At 37.6% G+C, this 26,170-nt stretch overlaps 5 protein-coding genes and 1 long non-coding RNA gene across 11 annotated transcripts in view; 2 read left to right on the top strand and 4 right to left on the bottom strand.

Annotated features, from left to right (window-relative positions):
* LOC149091116 (uncharacterized) overlaps nucleotides 1–22,858 on the bottom strand; it is a 36,157-nt gene extending 13,299 nt beyond the window's left edge. The window contains exon 1 of the long non-coding RNA XR_016196991.1: nucleotides 22,753–22,858. This is a non-coding gene — a long non-coding RNA (uncharacterized LOC149091116). The remainder of the gene's footprint in view (nucleotides 1–22,752) is intronic.
* On the bottom strand, nucleotides 7,534–11,568 carry LBR (lamin B receptor). Its single transcript, XM_089261461.1, has 3 exons — nucleotides 11,352–11,568; nucleotides 10,718–11,067; nucleotides 7,534–9,585 (listed from the first exon to the last, which is right to left on the bottom strand). Exons 2-3 carry the CDS (start codon nucleotides 11,036–11,038, stop codon nucleotides 7,774–7,776), a joined length of 2,133 nt encoding a protein of 710 aa, XP_089117587.1. The 5' UTR covers nucleotides 11,039–11,067; nucleotides 11,352–11,568; the 3' UTR covers nucleotides 7,534–7,773.
* Tango11 (transport and golgi organization 11) lies at nucleotides 11,787–16,428 on the top strand. 5 transcript variants are annotated; one of them, XM_030389197.2, is made up of 3 exons: nucleotides 11,787–11,944; nucleotides 12,104–12,764; nucleotides 15,186–16,428. In XM_030389197.2, exons 2-3 carry the CDS (start codon nucleotides 12,201–12,203, stop codon nucleotides 15,474–15,476), a joined length of 855 nt encoding a protein of 284 aa, XP_030245057.1. In that variant the 5' UTR covers nucleotides 11,787–11,944; nucleotides 12,104–12,200; the 3' UTR covers nucleotides 15,477–16,428. The 5 variants fall into 5 exon arrangements, with proteins under 5 accessions (XP_030245057.1, XP_030245058.1, XP_030245056.1 ...); XM_030389198.2 differs by having other exon boundaries at nucleotides 11,793–11,944; nucleotides 12,107–12,764; XM_030389196.2 differs by having other exon boundaries at nucleotides 11,794–11,944; nucleotides 12,026–12,764.
* LOC115564637 (MIT domain-containing protein 1) lies at nucleotides 13,782–15,116 on the bottom strand. Its single transcript, XM_030389199.2, has one exon. The coding sequence runs from the start codon at nucleotides 14,751–14,753 to the stop codon at nucleotides 13,917–13,919; it is 837 nt and encodes a 278-aa protein (XP_030245059.1). The 5' UTR covers nucleotides 14,754–15,116; the 3' UTR covers nucleotides 13,782–13,916.
* Nucleotides 17,045–19,857, bottom strand: HmgD (High mobility group protein D). Of its 2 annotated transcripts, none has more exons than XM_089261465.1 (3): nucleotides 19,704–19,857; nucleotides 17,879–18,090; nucleotides 17,045–17,802 (listed from the first exon to the last, which is right to left on the bottom strand). In XM_089261465.1, the coding sequence occupies exons 2-3, from the start codon at nucleotides 18,026–18,028 to the stop codon at nucleotides 17,614–17,616; spliced, it is 339 nt and encodes a 112-aa protein (XP_089117591.1). In that variant the 5' UTR covers nucleotides 18,029–18,090; nucleotides 19,704–19,857; the 3' UTR covers nucleotides 17,045–17,613. The 2 variants fall into 2 exon arrangements, with proteins under 2 accessions (XP_089117591.1, XP_089117590.1); XM_089261464.1 differs by lacking the exon at nucleotides 19,704–19,857 and adding an exon at nucleotides 19,014–19,171.
* Nucleotides 22,859–24,781: 1,923 nt separating the features above from the next.
* Nucleotides 24,782–26,170, top strand: LOC115564634 (uncharacterized). Its single transcript, XM_030389194.2, has 2 exons — nucleotides 24,782–25,444; nucleotides 25,510–26,170. Exons 1-2 carry the CDS (start codon nucleotides 25,112–25,114, stop codon nucleotides 25,981–25,983), a joined length of 807 nt encoding a protein of 268 aa, XP_030245054.1. The 5' UTR covers nucleotides 24,782–25,111; the 3' UTR covers nucleotides 25,984–26,170.

Raw genomic sequence — 26,170 nt, forward strand, 5'->3', positions numbered from 1 at the left:
AAGCGCCAAAAATTCGTTGGGTTGAGCTCTTTGCGACCATCAGCAGTGAGTGCGCTGCCAATTGAATGTAAATCAAAAGTGGCTTCATACCAAATGAATATGAATGAAGGCAGCGCTGAGTAAGAGTGGGACAGACACAGATGCTTGTGTTAGATTGAGCGAGTGAGAGTGAGAGTGAATGCTGAAGCAGCTGCAATCAGACTTCTGTTGAGCAGGTTCCAATGAAAGTTTTAGGGCGTCGCAGAGGCCAAAGCCAAAAAATAAAATAAAAAGAAATAGATTGAAAGATGTTAATGAAGCAATCACAAAAATGACATGCAATTTAGCTGATGTCAATTTTACGGATCGAAAAGGAAATGGAATCTGTGAGTGAGAGTAATTATTGTTGAATTCAGAGGTCGAACTATTTTAAATTAAAATAAAGATATTTTATATATTTTGCATACACTTCAACATAAATAAATCTACTATGATAATTATGTATTATTACCATATCACATCAGAACAATTGTATACTCAAGTTTCGAAATCCGTTGCAAAATATTCAGAACTATTCAGACCCTAATAACACATAAGTGAACATAAATTGTAAATTGATACTTTAGCTGTCCAAACTGAACCTCAAAACAGTCAATATCAATTACAGTCGAAAACAACTTTCGGTTTTCAGGGGCCATTCGCTGTCAATCAATCAATCAAATCGCATACACACACACACACACACAAATTGCGGTGCATTAAACTGCACTACATAAACAACAAATGGGGCCATTCGGGTACATAAATAACTCACTTACAAAACTAATTACACTTAATACAATTTTATTGGCCCAACTGCAGCCCGATATTGATATTGATCTCAATTGTTGTTGCTGTTGTTGTTGTTCTTGTTGGCATGCAACAAAGTGCAGCGACATTTGCCACCGGCGCACAGCAAAATTGATAGAAAAGTTCACAATTAGCGCCGCTGCCAAAGGAAACCAAAGCAAAGCCACGCAAAACAGTCCCAGGCAGACCGAGCGGCACCCACGCAGACGACACACAGTGGGACAGTGGGGCAAATGTGAAGTTTTATTTGACAAAATGTCAGCTACTATAAAACTTATTTTCTGAATTGACCTGTCGCAGCTTATACAGCGCATTTAGTTTTATATACAAAAACTATGTTTACTTTTATAGAGGAATAATTTTATTAGGGATGTTAGATAGATGAGAGATAATTAATTAAAATTAGTATTGCCAAAGTGGGAATTTCTGTCTGTCAAGATGCAAGCAACTGAGCTCTTTTATATTAAATCTCATCTAGCAAAAGTTTGTCTTATGATAATACCTCACTTATCCTATCCCCAAGAACTCATCTCCTCCAGCCTTTTCAGTATTTTCCTGATTAACTTCCATTTCTCATTCATTTTAAATATTTCTTTCTTTAATTTTCTACCTCCACATTTATGTCACGTTTTTGTTTGATACTCCCCACTGTGCGACAAGTTGCCAGCTCGTGGCGCGTGGAGCAGCTTAGTGCCTAAGAACCACACAGCCAAAGACCTGTCATCAGCTCCAAGCTGCCAACTGCCAACGCATTTTAAGTGTTGCACGCGTTTAGTGTTGGAAAATACGGGAGTGGGCGTTAGAGAAAATACAATACAGTTTTGCAGTTAATTGCAGTGAAAGAGTCTTTTCAGCTGGGGCTCAAATAAATACAATAATTTAACAAGTTCATGGAAAATTTAATAGTAATTTTTAGCTTCTATGAAATAAATAAAAGGAAAATAAATAAAAAAAATATTAGAATAAATAATATAGAAAAAAAAAATAGAGTAAAATTAAATAAAATAGAATGAAATAACGTAAATTAAGGTAAAATAAAATAATAAAAGTAAGTATAATAAAAAATAAATAAAAAAAAACTATTTTTTAATGTTAATGTTCGGAAAATACAATGAAAAGTTTAATATTTAAGTAGAATGAAGTAACGTAAAGTAAGGTAAAATAAAATAATAAAAAAAATAAATATAATAACAAAAAAAAAATATTTTGTAATGTTAATGTTCGGCAAATACAATGAAAAGCTCTTTAAATAATAAAGTAAAACAGAATGAAGTAACGCAAAGTAAGGTACAATAAAATAATAAAATAAGTAAAGTATAATAAAAAATAAATAAAAAACTATTTGTTAATGTTCGGTAAATATAATGAAAAGTTCTTTAAATCAAAATAAAAACTATTTTAACATGTGTTCGGTAAATACAATGAAAAGTTCTTGAATATAATTATGTATATATTTTTAAGTAAATATATATATATATATATATATATATATATATTTCAAGTATATATTTTTACGTAAATTATTAATTTCAATTATTATTAAGTAATTAAATATCTAAGTAATTGTCAAATAACTAAGTAACCGGTAAAAATAAAGAAAACTTATATTATAACTTATTATATTATATTATATTTGGTATATTGTATTATATGTATTTTACCTAAAATATTTATTATTTAGAAATAATGGAAGTTCGGTGCTAGAATTCACTATAGGGTATACTTATGTAAATAGCACTGACCCGACATCAAATGCTCCTTGTCCAATAATTCTATTAGCCTATCAATTCAACAATTTCAGTTCTATGTAGCATCGACCAGGCCTAGACAGTTGGTCAACAGCCCGAACTACTCGTAATGTCGTCCATTTGATTTGTTGCCACTTGTGACGCTTGAGTGACAGCAATACAGGCAGAGGTGGTAAGGAATCTATAGGGTATATATGTATGTACATGTATACAGAAATCCTAAACTGGTTTTTCAATTCAACAAGAACAACATTTAGCGCTCGCTGCGCTGTCATTTAGTCAGAGGGGCTGCCCACACTAGAAGCTGTAATTAATTATTTGATAAAAGTACAAGCATTAAGTCAATTAAAACTAAATTTATGCCAAACGTTATCTGATGCTGACAAAAGGCGTGATTTACAAGGTGTATTTAAAACGTGTGGAGATTTTTCTAAATTCAGAGTTTTTAGTCTCTGTCTCTCTCTCTCTCTCTCTCAGTGGGCAGTTGCTTCTACAGCTACCTGGCTATAAATCCTCGGCCAGTTGAGTGGGTCGAACATTTAGCAAAAACCCAAAACACATAACTGAATAATCCAGTAGTTATTCGTAGCCTTTCCATTTAAGAGTCTCGTCGTTCGTTCCTTTGCTTTCTTCGTAAACTCTTTGCCTAATCTAATCAACGTTAAAGCTTCTTTGGTAAATTCTCAAATTTAAACTCCGACTGCAATTAAGAGAGTTCACCACACAGCCATTCAAGTGCAGGCCAGCAGGAGTGGCCAAGTGGCTGAGTGGTTGGGTGATTGGGTGGTGCGATGGGGTTAGGATGGGCTTCTGCGTTTCTACTCTGTTTCGAGTGCAACTTTTCTAAATGTTTCTGCAAATTTGTTAACTGTAATTTTGTGGTCAAGAAACAAATACACACGCACACACGCACACATACACAAACGCACTCACACTCAGACAAAGGGACAAGCTACATTTTGTGCTTTCTCAATGGCATCCATTCATATGCACTGAGAGAAAATTAATAAAGATAGAATTTTTATTTATAGTTAGTTTGGTTTTTTGAATACTTATTAAACAAAATAATTGGAGCAAGCTTTCACTGTTAAAAATATAATACATTTTTAAATTATATTTACAAGCACTGCAAAAACTATTTTCTCTTAAAGTAATGATGATTTATTAAATAATCAAATTAAATTAGTTAAATATAATTAAAAGACAAATCCTGATAATAGTTTTTAATTTTAAATAAAATTTGTATATATTTAAAACATGAAAAATACAAATATAAATTTTGTTTTTAATATATATATAAAAAAAAAAAAAACAAATTATATTTATTCAAAAAAAAAAAAGAACATTATTAAGAATTAAAATTGTAATTTAAGAATTAGCTCAATATACTAATATAGCAAATTATGCTATGCAATATATATTTTTTTTAGTTAGCGCATCATTTTTTAAAATTAATTATTTAATTTATTCAATATTAAAAATAATAATCACATCATATAATATTTTTTTTTTGTAACAAATTATTATTGAATGTTGTAGTTTAATAATTAGTTAGCAAATTAGAATAAAATAGAAAAATATACCATACAAAAACAATTTTTATTTAAATTAAAAATAACATATTTTTATTTAAATGCATTTATATAAAAAATAAAAATTAATTGTAATGATTAAAATTATAATTATTTAAATTTAACTAATGAGCTATAATTTGAATAAAAATTTACTTAAAATAAATATAATAAATATAATATTAATATAAATATAATATTTTAAGTAAATTTTTTTTTAATAAAAAAAATATTATAAATATAATTTTAATATAAATATAATATTTGGGTAAATTATTTTATAAATTGAATGCAAATTTACTTAAAATAAATATAATATTAATATAAATATAATATTTTGGGTAAATTATTTTATAAGTTGAATGCAAATTTACTTAAAATAAATATAATAATATTATATATAAATAAATGGTAAATTATTTTATAAGTTGAATGCAAATTTAATTAAAATAAATATAATATTAATATAAATATAATATTTTGGGTAAATTATTTTATAAGTTGACTGCAAATTTACTTAAAATAAATATAATAATAATATAAATAAATTTTTGGTAAATTATTTTATAAGTTGAATGCAAATTTAATTAAAATAAATATGATATAAATGTAAATATAATATTTTAAGTAAATTATTTTATAATTTGAATGAAAATTTATTTAAAATATTTATAATAAATATAATATTTATAATAAATATAATATTAATATAGATATAATATTTTAAGTAAATTATTTTTTAAACTATAACTGATTAGTTAAATTAAAATAATTATAACACACTTAATACAAAACTTATGGTTTTTTTTCAAGTGTATAAACTTGTTTTGCTCTTTGGGTCGCTTGTTGTGCGTAATTAAAACAATGTTTGTGTTGGCAGCTTTAAGAGACGCCGATGGAGTTGGAGTTATAGTTGGAGTTCGAGTGCGAGTGCGCGTTGTGTGACCGAAATTGAATCAAAAAAGTAAAATATTATATAGCATATTTCAAGGCGTTTACACGGCAGCCCAAGCGCAACGGCCGAGCGCGCAGAGCAGCCGAATGTTGATGATGATGAATGTCAGCGCCCTCACAAAAGAAGTAATTTTGTGTAAAAAGTAAGCAGCCCCCCTCTCCTAGCTGCCCCGCCCTCCGTTAGTAGGCGTGCCCGAAAGCCGTTACAACTGTTAATGACATTTACGAATGTTTGCGAGAGTCGCCGCACATAATGCCAAAATAATGACGATGGCTGGCTGGAGCCAGTCAACCAGCCCCCAAAATAGCACCCCCCAGCACCCCTCCCTCACCCCCACATGCAATAGAAAAATGACGCGGAAACTGTCAAAAATAAAAAAAAAATAAAAATGAAATAGAAATGCTGAAGGAGAATGGAAAAACCGCAGCCAGCGACAGCGTTTTGCGGTTTGCTTTACAAATGACCGTCGGCGTTGATAATGAAACTGTACCCTCCGTTAACCCACCCTCCCTTGCCCCTCGCCCTTGTTCAGTTCCCAGCCCCGCCCCGTCAAATTATATAATAACGGCGTCAACATTAGCAAATTGTTCGCTTCTCGCTGCATTCGGGCCCAAAGCCAAGCGGACTTTATTCAGGCTGTTCCGTTCCGTCTGGTTCTTGGCTTTAATGGAACTTGGCTCAAATGCGAATGCGATTGCCAGGCCTATGATTTGTATTCCTTGGCGGATACGGATTTCTGCTGCCATGACTATGCATAGTTTCAGGTGGATAGCCTGGTTAGTGGGGCAACTGTTAAGCATGGGATGAGGGTATGGAGAATACCCGTAAGGAGGACCCAGCATGAGTCTTACTATTTTCGACAACTATATATAACTATGTGTTGGCTATCGTTTAGGTTATTATTTATATGAAATATGTTAAAGATCTTATACACTTTTCTATATACATATTCTAAAATGTACACAGATATATATTAATATAACACAAGATAAAACATTATTGTGATAGTTTTACTAATTTGATAACTACTCTATAATGATAATTTATTTAATATGTATATATAAATATTTTTAATAATTAAACCTATTCTTTATTTATATGTATAAATTTATCAATATTTATTTCGACTTTTTAATAAATAAATATTAAATTAAATATTAAAATAATATAATAATAATGTGAAATTTGTAAAAATATTTAAAATCTTTAATTTAAAATATTATAATTCTTATGGTAATGATTCACTTGTATGCATTTATAAATATTTGTTTTGACTTTTTAATAAATAAATATTAAATAAAATATTAAAATAAAATAATAAAAATGTGAAATTAGTAAAAATATTTAAAATCTTTAATTTAAAATATTATAATTCTATATTCGTGATTTTTTTTTTTTATTAATTACAGAACAGCAATTAAATAATAAACAATATAGACATTCTTAAATTATAAAGTGCAAAAAGTAAAAATTTAACACTACAAAGCAAAAGAAATAAAAAGAAATGCAGTAGCCCCTATAATTCATTCAAGAGGTAAATTCATAATAATTTAAGACCATAGACAATTTTTAAATAACGCTTAAACATGTCTGTCTTCATTTAGTAAGCAATGGAAAATCTACCGAGTATATAAAGAATTTAAGTTTCTCATATTCGTGCTAGCGCCATCTGTGCACGAGTAGCGTAAAATGCTTCATGCTGAACTGCTTAAGAAAGCCGCTTGCAAGCAGTGCAGACAAGAGCAGCAGCAAATTTATTTCACAAATAACTGTTGACCATTTGTCGATGTCTTTTACTTTTACTACACTGTCAGCAAAACTTAGAGAACAACCGATTGCATCGGATCTTCATCAAGTCTGTGCGCTATTTATACACGAACATCGTTTAGGGAGCGACACTATTCACGATGGCTGCTGCTTACACAGACTCATTGCACGAACGTCAATCGTGTCTCGCCCTAAACGATGATCGTGAAAGAATAAAAGCAGGAAAGAAATGGGCAGAAAGTTAATACTTGCCCAGAAAAATATATAAATAAAATATATAAAATTAAATCAGCATTTAGCTCAATTAAAATAACATAATAATAATTTACCCATTGCCATACAATTTGCATTTCATATTAAAAATATAATCAAATAGTTGTTTTTTTTTCGTTTCCTTCAATTGAGAAACGATTATATTTTGTTTATTAGATTTAAGTAATTGCAATATATTTACATGGTACATGTATGTATGTAAAATTGTTATAACTAAATTTATATATCAGAGTTGTTAAATAATAAATTCTAAAGCCTAGAATATGTTCAATTTATATATCAATCATATAAGTCGTGTGTGTGTATATATATATATATAATTTGTATTACATCCTTTATATGGCTAGTCATATAATCTTGTCTTTGAAGTAAAATAAATGTTGAGTTGTTGTTTTTGTTTGTTTGTACTAAAATCAATTGAAAACGAGAAAAATGAAACGGGTGAAAATGTGAAATGAAGGACGACAGGTCGCTAACCTGTGAATATATGTACAGGAAAATAATTCGAGTTGAAATCCGATGAAAAACTAAAATACAATTACAATAAAATTAAAATAAAAACAAAAATCATCAAAAAATTTGCGGTGGGCAGAGCCAAATCAAAAATTGTGCCTTGAGCATTCGATGGAGCTTAGAAAATCTTGGGTATTATGTAGTATTTGACCAGGAGGCAGTAGCGCTGCCAGGAGGAGAAATAGCGTTCCTGATTGCGCGCATTGGCGCGCGTGGCCCGATGCACCAGAACTAGGATCAGCAGCAGCAGCGACAGCAGCGGCGGCCAAGCTGGACGCAGGATCATGGGCGCGCCCAGAGCGAAAAGCGCGATGATGTCACCCAGATAGTTGGGCTGGCGCAGATGGCCCCAGAGGCCGCTCAGCAGCAGCCGGTTGCCCTGGTAGGTGTGAATGGTCTCGATGTTGGCGAAGATGGGATGCTGCGAGTTCAAACGGTACTTGTACTTGTAGGCGCAGCTGTAGCGCTTGATGCCCAGTCCCAGCAGGAGCAGGCAGAGCACAGCGTACGGGGCATACCAGCAGCTGATGGGCACGCGCTGCTCGTAGAAGTACTTGCTGACCGAGCTGAGCAGATAGGGCGTGACGGCGTAGCGCAGCAGCAGCAGACAGCCGTAGCCCTCGTGCTGCAGCTCGAAGGAGCAGCTGAGATGATGCTCGAAGATGAGCGCATCCAGCACGTACAGCAAGAGCGAACTGGCCGCCAGCAGAGCGCCGGCATCGTAGTTGACATTCTGCCAATAGTAACGCACGAGATAGACGTAGCCGTCCTGGCTCTGGGGCCACTGGGGCCACTGGAGCGTCTGGTAGATGTAGCAGACGGCATAGAGCAGGGTGCTGACCAGGGAGAGGCGATAGTAGTATTGCTTCCAGTCGACACGTCCCAGCCACTTGGGATTCAGCTGCCGGCCCAGGGCAAAGTCGATCACGAAGTTGCCGCTGCGCCCGTAGTCATTGATCAGCGTCTGGCGGAGCACATTGTATTTGGTGGTGTCGACGCGCCAGTAGCTCCAGGCGGCGGCCACAAAGGCGCTGATCAGGCCATAGATGCAGAACCGGAGATAGTGACGGAGTATGAAGCTGACCACGGGATACTTCAGATACTCAGCGATGCCGCCCGCGAGCAGCAGGGTGAAGCTGACGCCCAATCCATTGAATTTGTACGTTTCACGTGTGAGATGGACACGTCGTCCGGGCAGCAACGCCACCAGCAGAAAGACCACAAACTGGTAGGCCGAGAAGACGCCAACGACGTGCGGCAGGAACACCTGACGCGTCAGATAGTTCCAGTCGAACAGAGCCATGGGATTGGGCCGCTTCAGTTGACAGCCGTTGCGCGCCGTACAGCTCCAGGTGAGATAGTAGACCAGAGCGGGCACATTCAACAGCAGGAGCAGTGCTCCAGGCCAGCCACCAAATTCCCGGGGCACCAGCCGCTTCCGGCAGGAGGTGTCCGGCGTCCTCAATTGCCGCGTAGCATTGAAGCTGCGGAACTGCTCCTCCTCATCCTCCAGCTGCTCCTCCTCCTCAATGATGTCCTCCTCGCCGGTGGAGTAGCTGCGCTTCGAGCTCTTGTCCTCGTCATCGTAAACGGAACGCGACACAGATCGGCTATAGCGACTGCCTCTGTCCGAGCTGTTCCTATTCGCGTCCGAATTCAAGCCCGCCACAGTCGAGATGGTCTTCGAGAGCGAGCGACGCAGTCGATCTGTGACCCGTTTGCGTATCGATTCCGTGTCCACCTCATCCCCGGTACCGCCCTCGCTGCGTATCTCAATGTGCTCTGTGGTGGTCGTGGTGCTGCTGTAGGTGCGACTGATGTTCGGACTGTTCACCGAGGACGTCAGCAGCGCCACGTTCGGCGCAAGGGACGATGTGTTCGTGGTCATGGTCATTGGAAAGCTGCTGTGGGTGCGCACGGGAGACGATACCTAAGAGAAGAGAGAAGAGAGGGATGAGAATCGTTGGAGGAGTCAAATTTTAAGGAATTATACGAAAGAGAAAGAGAAAGAGAAAGAGAAGAGAAAGAGAAATAGATAGAGAAGAGAAAGAGAGAGATAGAAAGAGAAGAGAAAGAGAAAGAGAAAGAGAAAGAGAAAGAGAAGAGAAAGATAAGGATGAAATAGAAATAGAAAGATAAGAGAAAAGAAATATAAATTAAATAGAAATAGGAAAGATAAAGAGAAATAGAAAGAGAAAGATGAAGAGAAATAGAAAATAATAGAAAGAGAAAGTATAACTATAAAGATAAATATAAAGATAACTCATAGAACTAGAAAATATAAATATAAATATCTAAATATAAATATAAATATAAATATAAATATAAATATAAATATATACATATATACAAATATAAATATAAATTAATATTTAAAATATTTATTGTAAATTTAAAAATTTATACAAGTAAAACAAAAATAAATGAGTAAATAAATAAAGTAAAATAAAAATAAAATTTAAAAAAGTAAAATTAATATATATACAAAACTAAATATACACAAAATTTAAATTAAAAAAAAAAATAAATAAATAAATAAATAAAATTATTTAAAAAAATTATATAAAATATGATAGATCATGAAATGATTGCTCCAAATATTCTTTTTGGTATTGCATAATTAAATATTTTATATATTATATACTATTTCATATACAATATAATAAGTTCCATTTTATGACAAGGTCAGTTCTAAGAGACTAATACTAAACTAAAAGGCATAGATCTTTTATACGATATATTTAATGAAAGAGCACTTTAAAGCGCCGACTAATCACATTTCACTAAATAGGCATATAAAATCTTTAATTATATAAAAGCTCATCCTACACATACGCCTTCAAACAGCTCTACGAGATAAGACCTCTCAACGCTGATTGTATTGGACCAAGTCAAGATAACAGAGTTGAAAAAACTCAACAGGCAAACCGGTTAAAATAAACACAAACACAACCACACACACATATCTACTACATATATCTAGTTTATCTATTTATAAATAGCCAAGTTTATCCCTCCCATATATATATATAAACAAATAGAATATAAAAACCTGCACCAACCTCATTGACTTCCTTGATTGGCGTTGGCGCTTTGGCCGTAGACCGCGTGGCGGTTGTGCGGGGCGCTGCGACCGGCTGTCCGGCAGCGGAGCGCGGCCGACTGGAGCGACGGGCGCGCAGACCGACATCGGCGACGGGCGGCTCGGCGGGCGGCACCTTGTTGCGTGAGGGCGAAGCACGTGTGCGAATTCCAGCGTTGCCGCGTCGAGTCTGTGTGGCGGCAGCGGCAGCGGCGGCGGCCGACTGTGTTGTGGGTGGGGCGGCAGCAGCGGCGGGTGCAAAATCCTCTGTGCGACGCGAACGTAATGAGCGTCGATCCATTGCGTTTGCTCAATTTAAATATTCACGATCTGTAATAAATACAGAAACAGTATGTATTTATATAATAGATAGAAAAGCGCGCTATATTTTATTTATAGCCATTTGTGTTTACACTTTCCCGCCCTGTCTGGTCACTCAAACTATTTACTGCTACAACAACAACAGCAACACTTTTCAGCTGGCACGAAAAAAACGGCGCGTACTGTACCCGGCGACGTCGCCGTCAACGTCAACGTCAGCGTCGTCGTCGTCGTCGTCGCCAACAGCGACAGCGACTGCAACAAATATTGTTATCTACTCGCAATGCACTTACAATTAAACGGTAGCCAATATGATTCGAGTGTGTTTCCAGCTCTGCAAAATTAATTAATATTTTTACACCAATTTTTGTCTCTTAAAATTTCCAATCTTTCTGGCATGCAAAAAGGACGCTTGTCAATCCGTCCGAATGCGGCAGAAATTATATTGTAAATGAGCGCGGCAAAGCGTTGCTGTGTGCGTTTCTTGTTCTCGCTTCGTGGTGAATGGCTGTGCATTGAAGAGTTGCCAATACGCAGCACAACACAAAATGCAGCTGTCATATTTAATAAGAAATGAAAATGTAACAAAATTAGAGTAAATCTGATTTATGAGCATTTATATTGTGTATCCATTTATATAGTATTGTATTTATGTTTTAAATGGCATAGTTTCATAATTTTTTGCACTGCTTGCATATTCAAATCAAACGCTTTTGCGGTCTTATTTAGTACATTCTTTTGCTGCCTTTTTACACACACACATATTTCTACAACAAAAGGCAAAAGGCGAGCGATAAAGACAAGAAAAGAATAAAATAAAAAGAAACTTAAAATTTACACGGCACATACGAGTCTATACGGAAGCATTTCTGTCAGTTCGAAAAATGTAAGTAACACAAAATTAACAAAATCTCCACGACACTATAAAATAGCAAACATGTTGTGCAATCTGAACTTAAATTACCAGTGATTTATAACTGTTATGAAAACGTCTCCTCTCCCAAACGCCTAACGCCTAACAAAATCCCTGGCCGTGGCCCAATAGCAGTGTCCCGCAGCAGTCGTAGCAGTCGCAGCCGCCCCCCATCCCAGTAGGACGAGGGCAAATAAATACGAGAGAGGAGCCAAAGTCCAGAGACGAAATGGTCACACCACAATCGCCCGTTCCCATGTTCAACGGGCTGGACGATGATTTGTTCAATGATGCGAAATATGCGCACGAGATCAACGACAAGATGCGCGTGCCGAAACGGATAAAGGCCACCGGCGAGTACTCCGACGAGGATCTGTTGCTGTCGAATCAGAATGGAATGATTAGTTCGTGGAATTATCATGACAAGATCGACATGAATGTGCCAGATAGGATTGTGGTGCTGGGCCACAATCAGCATCTGGAGACACGTTCGGCACCGCGTGAAATCCAATTGGAGAACTCCATACTGCCCAAGAATCCGTCGGTGGGCTTTCTGCGTGTACAGACGCCGCCGCGCGTCATTACACTCACGGATCATCCCTTCCCATCGGCCTCGGAGCAAAACTCGCCGCATCAACGACCCAACGGGAATTTCTATGGCAACGATCTGGACGGCGATGTGGACGACGACGAGGAGGCACAACGTGCCACACAATATGTGCGCTCCAATGGCAACGTGCGCATGGGATTTCAGAACAGCAACGACGCCAACTCCGTGGAATCCGACTCGCAGGTGAGCAAATGCAGTATAGGATTTCTCTCTGTCTATCTATATCCTTTATATAAGTCAGATCTGTCTGCGAAAGTTTCTAATCTAATGTCTTCTTCGATTTCGTGACGTGCCTGGCACATTGCACGGCCGTAATTCGATACGATTTCGATCCCTTATCAGCCCATGTGCCGTTGCCGCTCATGACGAAAGTCGCCCCCGCCCCGAACCACATTTCAATTGTTTGTTTTGAGATTAGCGAACTGCTGACTGACTGCGAAATGCATTGATGTTATTTATATTATTTAATCCGTGTGGTTAGCCACCTTATGGGAGAGCTCTGAGCAGAGATTTAATGGGAATATTCTGAGAGCGATAGAATAAGTTATCTTTAACTGGAGGCGTGTAGATCAGAGAAGATTATAGAATATATTTATACATATCTTTGACTTATATTTATAGGTCTCTCTAGGCTGAATACTAGCTTTTTCTATTAGTTTCCTATATCATTTATAAGGCTATTATTAATGAAGATCTAATCTTTGTCAAGCTCAGCTCATCGATAATTCAAATGTACTTGATAATTAATATTAGGCTAGATCATACATATCATACACTCCTCTTATAGTATAGTTAATATCTGAAATACCTTAGCAAATCAGGAGCATTTTATATATCTACTATCTAAAGATCTTCTATATATAGTTTTTCCTACTATCAACTATCTAAAGATCTTCTTTATATAGTTTTTCCTACTATCTACTATCTAAAGATCTTCTATATATAGTTTTTCCTACTATCAACTATCTAAAGATCTTCTATATATAGTTTTTCCTACTATCTACTATCTAAAGATCTTCTATATATAGTTTTTCCTACTATCTACTATCTAAAGATCTTCTATATATAGTTTTTCCTACTATCTACTATCTGAAGATCTTCTATATATAGTTTTTCCTTAATATTATTTCAAACTTGGTCTAAATTGCAGTCCCCCCTCTTCATCTGCTCCCATATCAACTCCTCTCGCCTCCATCTGTGTCTGTATCTAGTTTTTATATATTTGTAAAATTTCATCTCTAATACCACAATTTTCTTCGAGTCTGTTGCTTTTTGACCAGGAATGCTGCTGTCTTTTTGTGTACTTTCAATACGCCAAATTTGCTTTGCGGCCCACTATTCGCTCGAGTAGATGCTGGGCATGCCCGGGTGGGGGCGTTGATCGATGTCCTTGGGCGCTGTCGCTTGGTAGGCGGGATGCTCGGGCTGTTGGCGCAGCGGCTTGGCAAAGGCACGGCACTTCCACACGTCCACCTCGGTGGCCAGGCATTTGCGAAAATCGAAATCGCAGAGGCCCAGCGTATAGAGATGCTCGCACGGCTCGAAGTAGTGCAGGCCGCGTCCGATCTTGATGACAACGCCGGAGCTGAGCACGATCTTGCGGTCGTGCAGCGTCTCATCCAGCTGGAAGTTCATGTGAATGTTGCCCGTGGCCAGATCGGCGCGAATCTGCTGCAGGATGTGCAGCTGGTTCTTTGGCAACGCCAGATCCGGCCGCGTCGTCAGTCGTATGTACTTCAAGTAGCGACAGCTCTTGACCAGCACTTCCAGGAAGTTCACCAGATTCTTGAAATGATGCTGCTCGCAGAGCTGCGGCTCATTCAGATGCGCCTCCTTCACGCTGTCGTTGAAGTAAGCGCCAAGCAGACGCTGATAGCCTCGTCCCCTCGCATCCCGTTCGATGGTGATGTGCTCCAGCATCTTGCTGGAGTGCAGATGAGCCTTGACCTGATCGCGCAGCTGATTGGCCCGCGCCTCGTACATCTTCAGGTGCTTGAGATAGAGCTGCTGTTTCTTTGGATCCGAATTGGCCAGCTGATTGAGCTTGAAGATGCTCTCCTCATACAGCAGTATCGCCTCCATAATGTGGCCCGTCTGCTCGCACTTGACCGCATTGCTGATGGACTCCGGCTTGGGCAGCTCATCCTCCTCGGAATAGTGCGCTTGTGACATACTCTCAGCTTGACTTAATTTTATTGATTTTATTTATTTTATTTTTATTTGTTTTCTTAAATTTTGTTTACCAATCGGTGTGGAGAGGCGTACGATGTTCAGATGCTGACTGAAAAGTCGGGGAGTGCTACGATCCAAGTTTTCATAAATCTACAAATATTTATTTGCATTGCCAATTCTCGACTGAGCCAAGTCAACTTATTTGGCAATTACTGCTGCCTCTAGACGGTGTTTAGTCAGAGACTAACTGAAATTAGTTGTCATTGAAATTATCGTTTGTAGTTTGTCAAAATTTTCGAGAGCCAAGCAACAACTTTATGATAGATATTTTATATTTAGTATTTAAGCCATGGTCTATCAGAACTTTGACGTGAGTTGAGTGGCGCCTTTAAGCCAAGTTAACTAACCTCCTGTCTCTCTCTCTGTTTACAGCTTACAACGGGCAGCGGCAGCAAACGTTCGCAGCTGATGCAACAGCAACTGCAGCAGCAGCCAAACAGTTTGGATGCCTCCATGCTGGCCCAGCGCGATGGCACGCCCATGGGCGAACTGTCACCGCACGAGGAGATCCTCTATCTGCGCCGGCAGCTGGCCAAACTGAATCGACGCGTTCTGAACATTGAGATCAACAACGAGCAGCGGATGCAGCGCGAGAAGATTGTCTACTGTCTGGGCCTGGCCTACTTTGTGCTGAAGACCATCTTCTGGCTGAACCGCAACTAGAGGGCTCAGGATGCCACAGCCTGATGGTGCTTATCTCCGTTTGTTTGTTTGTCTTTTGTCCACTTGCTGCACACACACACACACATACACACACGCATGCACGCAACGGCCAGTCGGGGGGAAAAACTTGAGCAGATTTTTCTTTCCTTTATTTTTTTTTTTGTTTGCCGCCGGCTCTGGGAGAGATGTTGTTTTTCATTTTCTTTTTTTTTTTTTTGCCATATTTGTTATAAGTTCTGTCTTCAATTAAATAAGCACAACTAAGATATGTTTGTCCGTCGTGGATACCCAAAAAAAAAAAGAAAAAGAAAATCAACTTTTAATATGTGTTAATCTATTGAAATGTATTAACTCTTCTTCTATAAGCAGTTCATAGTATTTACATATATGTCTGAAGCAAACCAACCGAAGTAACTCCAATCAAGCTCTACGATCTGAAATGATTTTTTATATATATATATATATATACATATGTGTGTGTGTGCATCCCATCCGAACCAATCCAAAGCACGGAACTGAAAATTGTTTATATATATATATATATACATAGATCTGTGTATTATATATATATATATACATATATGTTGTGTATACCTAATGACTTAATCTTATAGCGCATAATTTTAACTATCGCACCTCAAAGTTGATCTGGATTCTTATTGTGCTTTTGTTAAATGTTAGTTTATAGGCTTAACATTGTTAAACATAATATCCCATGGAGTACTATACTTTGATCCCAACAAGAACGTGAATGAATTAATAGCCTAATGTAATGAACGGTATTTGTATGCATGAGGCAAACAACATAGCATTAAACATTAAACATTTTACATCTAATGAATCCCGAGAACAGCAGCAGCGACAGCAGCCGATGAAATCATTTAGCTTTAGTGATCTATTATTGAATATGAGATGATATTTAAAAAAAACAATAAATAAGAATAAAAACGTTTCAATTCGAGTTTGTTTTTCTCCTAGTGCTTTAAGCAAATCATATGGGAATATACTCTATATATAATAATCCACACAATCCATAGCCCTCTTCAAAAAAAAAATCCAAACATTTCTTTTTTAACGCATTTAAAAAATGTATTTTATTTTATTTAATTTTTTTGTTTTGTTTATTTTTTTCTCATATTGAAATTAAATTATATAGATATTAATTAAGACTACAGATTAAATGCAATATATATTTTGTTTCTGTTCTTTTACTTTTTTTATTTTGCAACATCTTTAGGGATTAACAAAGATGTTTATCTAGAGTTCAATAATTACGAAAAACCTGAGCGAAATTTCGTTCGTTTTTGAACGTCATTTGAAAAAGCTCTCTCAACGCCTTTTCCCTTTTGTTTTTTTTTTTTCTGCATTTTTGTACAATCTTTTTCATTAAATCTGTTATAACTTGTTTAACATTACGCACATAGAGCTATTGGTATATATCGATCTATATAATAGACGGTAAATGTGCCGTTCGTTTTGGCCGACCCTAGCAACGTTTCTCAATGTGTTTTTCTTGTTGTTGTGTGAGTAAATTCTACTCACGTACAGTATATAGTTTTTCAGAACAATTTTTATGTTTTGTATTTTTTATTTTTTTTTTTTCTTTTCTTTTCTTTTTGTTTATTTATAATGGAATTACGTTATCGTTTAATTTACAAAATTTTTATGCAAGATACACAAATCGATCAATTTCATTTGTTTTACCGCCGTCTTTCTTGAGTTTCGTTAATGCGGCGGGATCCAAAAATCCGGCACGCGTTGAGCTCGACGTTAAAAAAAAAAAAAACGGAAGTGTTTTGTCCTCTCGTGAAATGTGTATACTAAAAGACTCGCCTACTATAAACTTAAATTCTTAAGTATAAATACAATTTTGCATATGTTCATTTTGTTGTTGTTGCTGTTGCGTATTTCGGACAGCAACATTCCTGTTTCTTTTGATATTATTGGAGGTGGTCTCTTTGTTATGGGTTTTTTGTTTGTTTTTCTTTTCTTTTTTTTGGGTATGTGGTTTGTGTGCAGTGTGTGTGGGTTGGTGGTGTAGCTTAGACGAAATGCGATTGACTGAATCAGGAGGAGGACCACTACAGATGTTCTTGTGGTTTTCCTTAATTATGCCAACAAAGTAATATGTAATGCTTTATTCGCTCTCCTCATCATCGTCATCTTCGGATTCTTCCTTTTTGCTTTTTTTCGCTGGCTTTTTGGCAGGCTTTGCGCGTTTCTTGGCGTTTCCATTCGGCGCACCACCACCACCACCATTGGCCTCAAAGTCCTTCACGGCACGATCGTAATCGTCCTTAGCCTTGGCTGCCTTTGCCTCCCACTCCTGCAAAGCAATAAAGAAATTTAATTAGTCATCAAATTAATCATATATAAATTGATTTTTTTTTTTATCAACTCACCGACTTATCCTTCATTGCTCTCCATAATTCACCTCCACGCTTCGCCACCTCGGTGACTTTGATGCCAGGATTCTCACGTTTGATCCCCTCGCGTGCGCTGTTCAACCACAGCATATAAGCAGAGAGCGGACGTTTTGGTTTATCGGCCATTTTATTTTGTGTCTTTATGTGTGTAAGTAGTAAGTTACTAAATTAATTTGCTAAGCTTCGAGCTGTAATGAAATATCAATAAAAAAAAAAAAAAATATATTAGTATCAGTTGCAGAATAAGAAATGTGTACGCTGATGAAATGCCGCTCAAAAGAAGAGCAAAGAGAAGCCACCACCATACAGCAGGCATACACACACACAAGCAAGCAGGCACATATACATGCAGCAATGGCCGAACGCATCAAAAGAGATGGCAATACTGCTCACGTACACACACACACACAAACAAATACACTGGTGCTGGCGTCGAAGCTGACAATTCTGAAAAGCGCGCGCGCGCGTCTTTCTAACTAGAAACGACAGAGTGCGCGCAGCCTAAACAATATTCACATATCAATATTAATAAAAACAAAAAATCAGCATTTAAATGCCAAATTACAATATTATGAATATTAGCAGCCATTTTCTTTATGCTGCTCCCACAGCGCTGAGTGCAAACGACCGAAATGGCAACACTTTTTTCTGTATGTACTACTGCCGCCTCGGACTGGCTGCTTTGCTTGGGCCTGTGTGTGGTACAGCAGCGTCGTGTATGCGACGCGCTCTTTTGCACTGGCACAGCAAGCACAGGCCCAGGGCCAAGCGACGTTTTGTATGAAAAATGTACTGCAAAGAGCAAACTTGTATGGTGAAAAAATAAGCAGCAGGCGAAAATTAACTAAAAAGTCTGTTAAATATGCTTTTAAAATTGATGTTAAAACATCATTTTCACTATTTAATTATTATAATTGGCCTGTCATTCAACAAATTGCACATTGTAAAATTTTTAAATATAGTTCGCCTTCATTTTATGTAAACAATTATTATTTTATTTAATGAATCTTTTCAATAATTGAAATGAAAACTAAATTGTCACACTTTAAATTTAAGGTCTTGCACAAAATTAATTTAGTTTTTTATTTTTGGACTGCGTGCGTCTACCAACCTTTCACGTTTCTCTACTGACTTCAACTGTACTGAGTGAATCAAGCAAAAAGGCAAGGAAACGAAAAGCAGCAGCAAACGTTGTTCAGGCAGCGCGACAGCGACGTCGGCAGCAGATAAATTGCCGGCTGGCCAGTTTCTCTCCCTCTCAGAGAGTAAGAGAGCGAGAGCGAGTGAGAGAGCACAAATGAAGGGGCAAAGCAGAAACGCTGTTAAATGCCAAGTAAAAACAAATACAAATACGGAAACAAAGTAAAATATGTGAATAGGACAAAAACGCGCGCATTTTTAGTTTACTGGCCGTGCGTTATTAAAGAACAACAAATTATTGAAGATTGTAACGCATTTTTTACACATAATTATGCAAAATGAATTCAATAAATAGCCCAAGCAGCCATTTTGACTGAACGTCGCTCACGGCAATCAAAAAGTCAGAAAAGACATCGCTTTACTCTCTTCGTACAGCAACGTCGTACGTTGTGATGAGGCGATTTGAAGTGTGCTCACTGGGCACTGGGAAAGTATGAATGATAACTGAAAATTGTTAATTTCTTTCATGAACTAATTCACTTCACAATTTAAAATAAAATAAATTAATATAAAAGTCTTATATCCACTGTTTCAATTCACTCAACAAATTGTTCGCACTGCTGTATATTATATTAAACCGAATTTTTGTGACAGAACCAACCTTTCTCTTGAGCTGCTCAATATTAACTGTACGGACGCAGCGTTCAGTGTTATAACGAAAACAAGCAGCTGTTAAAAATGGTGATATCGTTGAAGTTGACATACATACATAAGCAGAAATGCTACCTAAGATGAGCGCGTGACGCAAAACGTCCCTCAACGAGGCACGGCCTAGCACGATTATTGAAAAATCATACGATTAATATTGATGATTGTTAGATATTCAAGATGATAGAGTATTTATATGTGATGGTCGTTTGTATGCATCAAACTACATAGTTTTACTTATTATAAATCGCAATAAATTGATATGTTTATATTTGCTTATTGAAATGTATTGCTACTCCCCTACGACACGTAACCATATCTAAAAGAGAGAGAGTATGCGAGAGAGCGAGTGAAAAGCCAGCCGGCTTATTATCTGAGACATACACGTTGAGATAAATCAGAAATATAGAACTAAAGCAGAAACGCCGATAAAAGCCGTGTAAAAACAAAAATAACGTCAATAAATATTCAGTTCGAAATGTAAATGCAATAAATGGCAGCCGCAAAGCGTATTTACAATAAAAACAATTTCAAATTAGCTAACTGAGAATTATGAACCATTTAAATAGTTCTTCATCTGCCCCACATATTTAGCTGTGAGTGTGTAGAGCAGTGGAGTGTCTTTTCATCGGACTCTTGCCAATGGCTCTCTCACTGTCACGTAGTAGTACATACAGAACGGGCTCTGAGACCTGACTTTAAAATGGCGCCAAAAATGACAATTTAATCCCAGGCAAAAACATATTTTACAAATTCACATGGACTAAATGCTTACATATGCACATAAATACATACATACAAATATACTAATATATTTACATACATATGCACATCAGTTTGTCTTTGCGCAATTTATACTAAATATTTAAATGGTAAATTGTTTACTATTATTATTGATCTTGAAGATGCAATCTCAATCTTCATGAGAAACGTGTCCTTAGCTGCATCTTCTGCTACTCCAGTAACCCAGTGCTCGCAAATACAACATCGAAGAGATATTCTCCCCCCACATGTTGACGCGCTTATAAGGCTCAAAAGAAGGGTGAGAAGAGAATACTCAAGAACTGGGGATTCTCGAGTCCACCAGATCTACACAAGGCTATCCAATCGGCTGCAAAAGGTCCTTGCAAAAGTCAAGCAGAAGAAAATTGATGGAATACTAGAAAGTGCGGGCCCCGATGCACCTTTCAATTACACACTCTGGAAACTTACAAGTCGGTTTAAAAGGGTCGCTATACCGAAAATGCCAATTAAAAATCCATTGGGTGGTTGGTGTTACTCCAGTCAACAGAAAGCCGAAGTCTTTGCAGACAGCTTAGAGGAAAGATTTAAGCCATTTAATCTCACTTCTGATAGGACCAGAAGAGACGTTGAGCTAAGTTTGGAGACGCCCTTTCAGATGTCACTGCCTGCAACTCCAGTCACTCTCCAAGAGATTGTGCAGCAAATCAAAAAACTGAAAACCAAAAAATCTCCTGGAGAGGACTTGCTGGATAATAGAACTTTAAAGCTACTGCCCAAAAAAGCGTTATTGTTTATTGTCCTAATACTCAACAGCATGCTTAGACTGAGATACTTCCCAACCTGCTGGAAAATGGCGTTGATCACGATGGTACCCAAACCTGGAAAAAACCACACGGAAGTTGAGGGATTCCGTCCAATCAGCTTACTTTCGGCGCTAGGGAAGATGGCAGAGAGAGTGATCCTGGATCGTATCATAAAGCTCGAGCCTGTAAAGCAAAAAATACCGAATTGGCAGTTCGGATTTAGACAAGGGCACGGCACGCCGGAACAACTTCATCGTGTAGTCAACTTCTCCCTCGACGCTATGGAACAAAAAATGTATGCGGCTGCTGTTTTTATGGACATCCGACAAGCTTTTGACAGAGTGTGGCACGATGGTCTCCGATTTAAACTGAAGAACATATTACCACCGCAGCTATTCCAGCTTGTCTCAAGCTTCCTCACGGACAGGTACTTTAGAGTCGTTGTGAGTGGAGAAAAGTCCTCGAAACGCTCAGTTTGCGCAGGTGTCCCACAGGGTAGCGTGCTTGGACCCACGCTATACAACCTATACACAGCTGACATGCCAACCACAAATGTAGTTACTGGACTAGATGAGGAACACGTCCTGATAACAACCTACGCAGATGACACTGCAGTTTTGACCAGAAGTCCTAGCATCAACATAGCCACGGAATCCTTGCAGCAGTATGTAAATAGCTTTGAAGGATGGACCAGAAAATGGAACATAGGCATCAACACCAGCAAGTGCGTAAATGTCACGTTTACCACACGAACTTTGTCTTGCAGCGGCATCACCATGCTTGGCTCCAGAATCCCACAAAAGAGCTCATACAAGTACCTTGGAGTTTTACTGGACAGGAAGCTAAACTTTAAGGCCCATACAACCATGGTACGGCAGTCAATAATGGCAAAATCCAGAAAAATGGCATGGCTTCTTGCTCCAAAAAACAAGCTGTCGCTTTATAGTAAAACTACGATATACAAAAGCATCCTAAGCCCGATCTGGAAATACGCCCTAGAAATATACGGCATTGCATCCAAATCAAACTTGGAAAAAATTAGAGTCGCCCAAGCAAAGATCCTGAGGCGAATCTGCGATGCCCCATGGTACATGAGGACTCGAGACATCGAAAAGGATCTAGAGGTTCCAAAGGTGGGAGATGTCCTACAATCACGTTCCGCAAGGTATATAGAACGCCTTGGCAGCCACAGCAACGTACTAGCCAGACGGCTAACTGCCAAGCCGAGGAAGAGACGACTCAAGAAGTGCCACCCAACGGACTTGCCCAAAAGAGTAATAACATAATTAAATTAATTAATATAATACTAATAGTAATGTTAAAGTAATATTAAAAATTAACACATAAATTTATAATCTAAGTCTAGATCTGTTTGTTATTATTTTTAATGTAGAACTAGATTAAGTTGCCATTATGGTAGCAGTAAGCTCGTTAATAAAATATAAAAATTTTTACAAAAAAAAAAAAAAAAAAAAAAAAAAAAAAAAAAAAAAAAAAAAAAAAAAAAAAAAAAAAAAAAAAAAAAAAAAACATGGACTAAATGCTTACATATGCAAATACATACAAATGTATAAATACATGCATATACATATGTATGTATATATACATATGCTTATGTATGCATCAGTTGGTCTTTGCGCAATTTATACTAAATATTTAAACGGTAAATTGTTTATTATTATTATTGCCAATATTTTACTGAGGTATGAAACAAAGCTCTACAAAATATGAGCCTTATGTAGAAATAAGTATTTAATTATTTCAGAAATTCAGTAATATCCACTAATTTTTCAGCAGCTTATTTAACCAACTCATATGTTTGTTTGACTTTGAAACAGAAAAAACAAACCCATTCGACTAGCATTGTCTTTGAATTATATAGCAGCAAGCTTTTTGTTGTGCACATTTGAGAAAACAAAAAAGGTTGAAATAACAAATGCTGACGTCACAAATGGACTGCTCGATGTCTTGGATATACATATGTATATATTTCATGTTCTATTTGCAATATGTCTCAGGCTAAAAACTTGAAAATTAAATAATTTAATTAATTTTACTAGCATTGTAAAGACTTTCTATGTTCCTATATACATATGTATATTCCTATATTAAATCCGGGAAAAATTTCAAAAATATGTTCAAGTGACCTCAAAACCTTTAAAAGCTTAAAAACTAAAATAAAACCTGATAATAAATTAAATGCAATATATTTACATATCAAAAGGAAATCTGCTATAGATCGTTATTGCAGCCTTTGTTACGAGAGATTTACTTAATGCAAAAAAGAGTACACAAATTACCAGGCGAACCCTCCACACTTCTCCCGTTGTAAGAAAAAATCTCAAGCAGGGCAATTTTTTTCATGGACAAACATACCTACATCCATTGTAACGGCCGCTTGTAACGGCTGCTGTCCTGTTTAGGGTTAAGTTACCCACCCAAACGCATAGCAGGAGAAAGAGGGAGAGCGAAAGGAAGAGACGGAGGCCGAGAGCAAGAGCGAGCGCGCCAGGCGCTCTATGGATCGTTTTCCCGCCATCATCTTATTGAATAGCTCTGTGAAATAAAAGCCGAAGGCCTAGAGGAAAACTCTCGCTGTAGTCGATGCTGTTTGAGGGTAAATTTCTAGCTGGGAGAGGAAAAGGCAATGGCAACGGCAACGGCAGCGGCAACGGCATCGCCGTTTATACAAAGGATAACGATGTCACGCGCTGTTTGCAATGCACAAAGGCAACAAGGACAACACGAATGGCAGGCAGTCGAAGGACTCTCTGTGAAATTCTCTGCGCGATTTCTTGCTAAGCTGCAGCATTGGGAAATTGCACACAAAATCTTTTTAAGACTTTTTGAGTTCTTTGAGTTCAAATGAATTGCATAGGATAGGTCATATTAGATACTTGAACAATGCCTTTACCTTCGATTTGTCTTTTTGCTCAATATGCTTTAGTTGAGATGAGATTCTATTTCATCCTCTAGGATACAGGAAACTTTTTTGTCTAAGTAATTTTATATTGAAGGATCAACACACATACATACATTATCGAAACAAGGCTTAAAAGTATGCATAATAAATAAAGAGCTAAGCTTTGAATTAATCGTGTATAGACTGCAAGTATAAACATGCTTCTGTTCCTAAGTCGTTATCTGACGTTCCTCTTTCTAAGAATAGGTCTACGACTTCAGCTGCTATTGATAGGTATATGACTGACTAATCAGCTTATCTCAGGCATGCAAATTAGCTCCAAAGCCTACATATGTACATATATAAAACATTTTTATCGGTAATCGATTATTAGCAGTATAGCCTCTGCCGTTCTTCTCTTACCTAAATAGACTAACTCACTAAAGCAAGACTAAACACAACTTTTATATGTATAAACACATACAAACATACATATGTATACAGATGTATGTGAAATCGCCAATTGCTTTCCCCAAGTTTAGGCGTTAATCGATTGCTATCAACTATCGATAGAGCGGCTCTACAAATCTACTCCACTTGCCCAGTCTTCCTCATCTCTCAATTGACTGAAAGAGAATTGTAAAGCACGATAACGTGTGAGCTGCGACATAGAACAAAAGCTAAAAGCAAAGCGAAAGCTTTGGCAAGCCAGCACGAGCAAAAGCAACAGCAAGAGCAAGAGCAAGAGCCGAACGCCAACAAAGCAAAAGGTGCTCAGAGCAAAGCAAAGCAACAATCGGCTGGCCGCAGTTCTCAGCGAGCATTGTGAACACGCGGTCGCCTAACGGTTTTTTTTTTGTTTCTGTTTTGTTTTGCTCTCCCATTTACTGCCATTGCCAAACACCCATTCACATGTCAAGCAATGGCGGTCTACCATTTCGCTTCACCGACGAGCGTCACATGAAGTTCGTGGAGCTTTACAGCCGTGAGCCGTGCCTCTGGAACCGTCAGCCCCAGCTCTGGGTTGCTCGCAATGCCGCCTACAAGCGCATCCAAATGGGCATTAATGCCGAGGTGGAACCCACTGAGAATCCGATTACCCTACAGGGTGTCAAGATGAAAATCAAAAATCTGCGCACGGGCTATCATCAGGAGCTGAAAAAGATCAGAGCAAATCCCAAGTATACGCCGAAAATTCCCTGGTTTGCACCACTGCACAAGCTTCTGGCACAGTTTCTGGACAAGGTAAAGCGAAATTTTGGCAATTTACATTGCTTATATGTATGAATGTATGTATTTCGTATATGCAGAAATCGGACGAAGATATAGTGCTGGTAAACACGCCACCCTTAAAGCGTTTGCAGATCAAGCTACCTCGCTTGAAGACCATCAAGCTGCTTCCATTGGAGTCCGAAGAGAAGCGCGAAATTAAAATGGAGCTCGAGCCCGATCAACAGGTGCTTATACCCACAACAGCTCTATCCGTAATGCCCAATCAAAGTCCGCCACCCCCGTTGCGGTTCATAACGCCACCAGCCCAACCCTCCTCCCCAGTCGAAGTCAACCCTACGCCGGTTGTAAGCTCTGCGTTGTTGGATCGAACTCGGACGCTACCATCGCTGGGCGACGATGAATTTATGTTCTTCGGACTCAGCGTTGCAGCCCAACTAAGGAGCATGCCTCTCTCGAATGCAATGATTATGCAATCCAAAATTCAGTATATGCTGTCAGTGGAGCGTCGCAAGATCAGCGGTGACACCACAGAGGTGAATCTATTTACTTAAAATTTTTACTATGTAAACTAGGAATGGTTTGACTTAAGGGGAATCGCAGGCCTAATTATACATTAGTACTTCGCAAAGCGCAACAATATTCATAAGTATTAATGAAACGAGTGATTAATTAGAAAATGTTCAAATAATATTAAAAATCAACGTTATTTTTATTTTCCTTAGTCAATGCAAGTGAAAT

The sequence above is a fragment of the Drosophila navojoa genome, chromosome 5 (assembly GCF_054131105.1).
Source record: "Drosophila navojoa isolate 15081-1374.11 chromosome 5, UAZ_NAV_1.0, whole genome shotgun sequence".
Lineage (NCBI taxonomy): Eukaryota > Metazoa > Arthropoda > Insecta > Diptera > Drosophilidae > Drosophila > Drosophila navojoa.

Coding starts and splice junctions, on each gene's coding strand:
- LBR (XM_089261461.1), bottom strand. CDS start 11,038: ATGGATCGACGCTCATTACGTTCGCGTCGCACAGAGGATTTTGCACCC. Junction 9,586..10,717: donor CAATCAAGGAAGTCAATGAG/GTTGGTGCAGGT, acceptor CTCTTCTCTTAG/GTATCGTCTCCCGTGCGCAC.
- Tango11 (XM_030389197.2), top strand. CDS start 12,201: ATGGTCACACCACAATCGCCCGTTCCCATGTTCAACGGGCTGGACGAT. Junction 12,765..15,185: donor CCGTGGAATCCGACTCGCAG/GTGAGCAAATGC, acceptor CTCTGTTTACAG/CTTACAACGGGCAGCGGCAG.
- LOC115564637 (XM_030389199.2), bottom strand. CDS start 14,753: ATGTCACAAGCGCACTATTCCGAGGAGGATGAGCTGCCCAAGCCGGAG.
- HmgD (XM_089261465.1), bottom strand. CDS start 18,028: ATGGCCGATAAACCAAAACGTCCGCTCTCTGCTTATATGCTGTGGTTG. Junction 17,803..17,878: donor GAGCAATGAAGGATAAGTCG/GTGAGTTGATAA, acceptor ATTGCTTTGCAG/GAGTGGGAGGCAAAGGCAGC.
- LOC115564634 (XM_030389194.2), top strand. CDS start 25,112: ATGTCAAGCAATGGCGGTCTACCATTTCGCTTCACCGACGAGCGTCAC. Junction 25,445..25,509: donor TGGCACAGTTTCTGGACAAG/GTAAAGCGAAAT, acceptor TCGTATATGCAG/AAATCGGACGAAGATATAGT.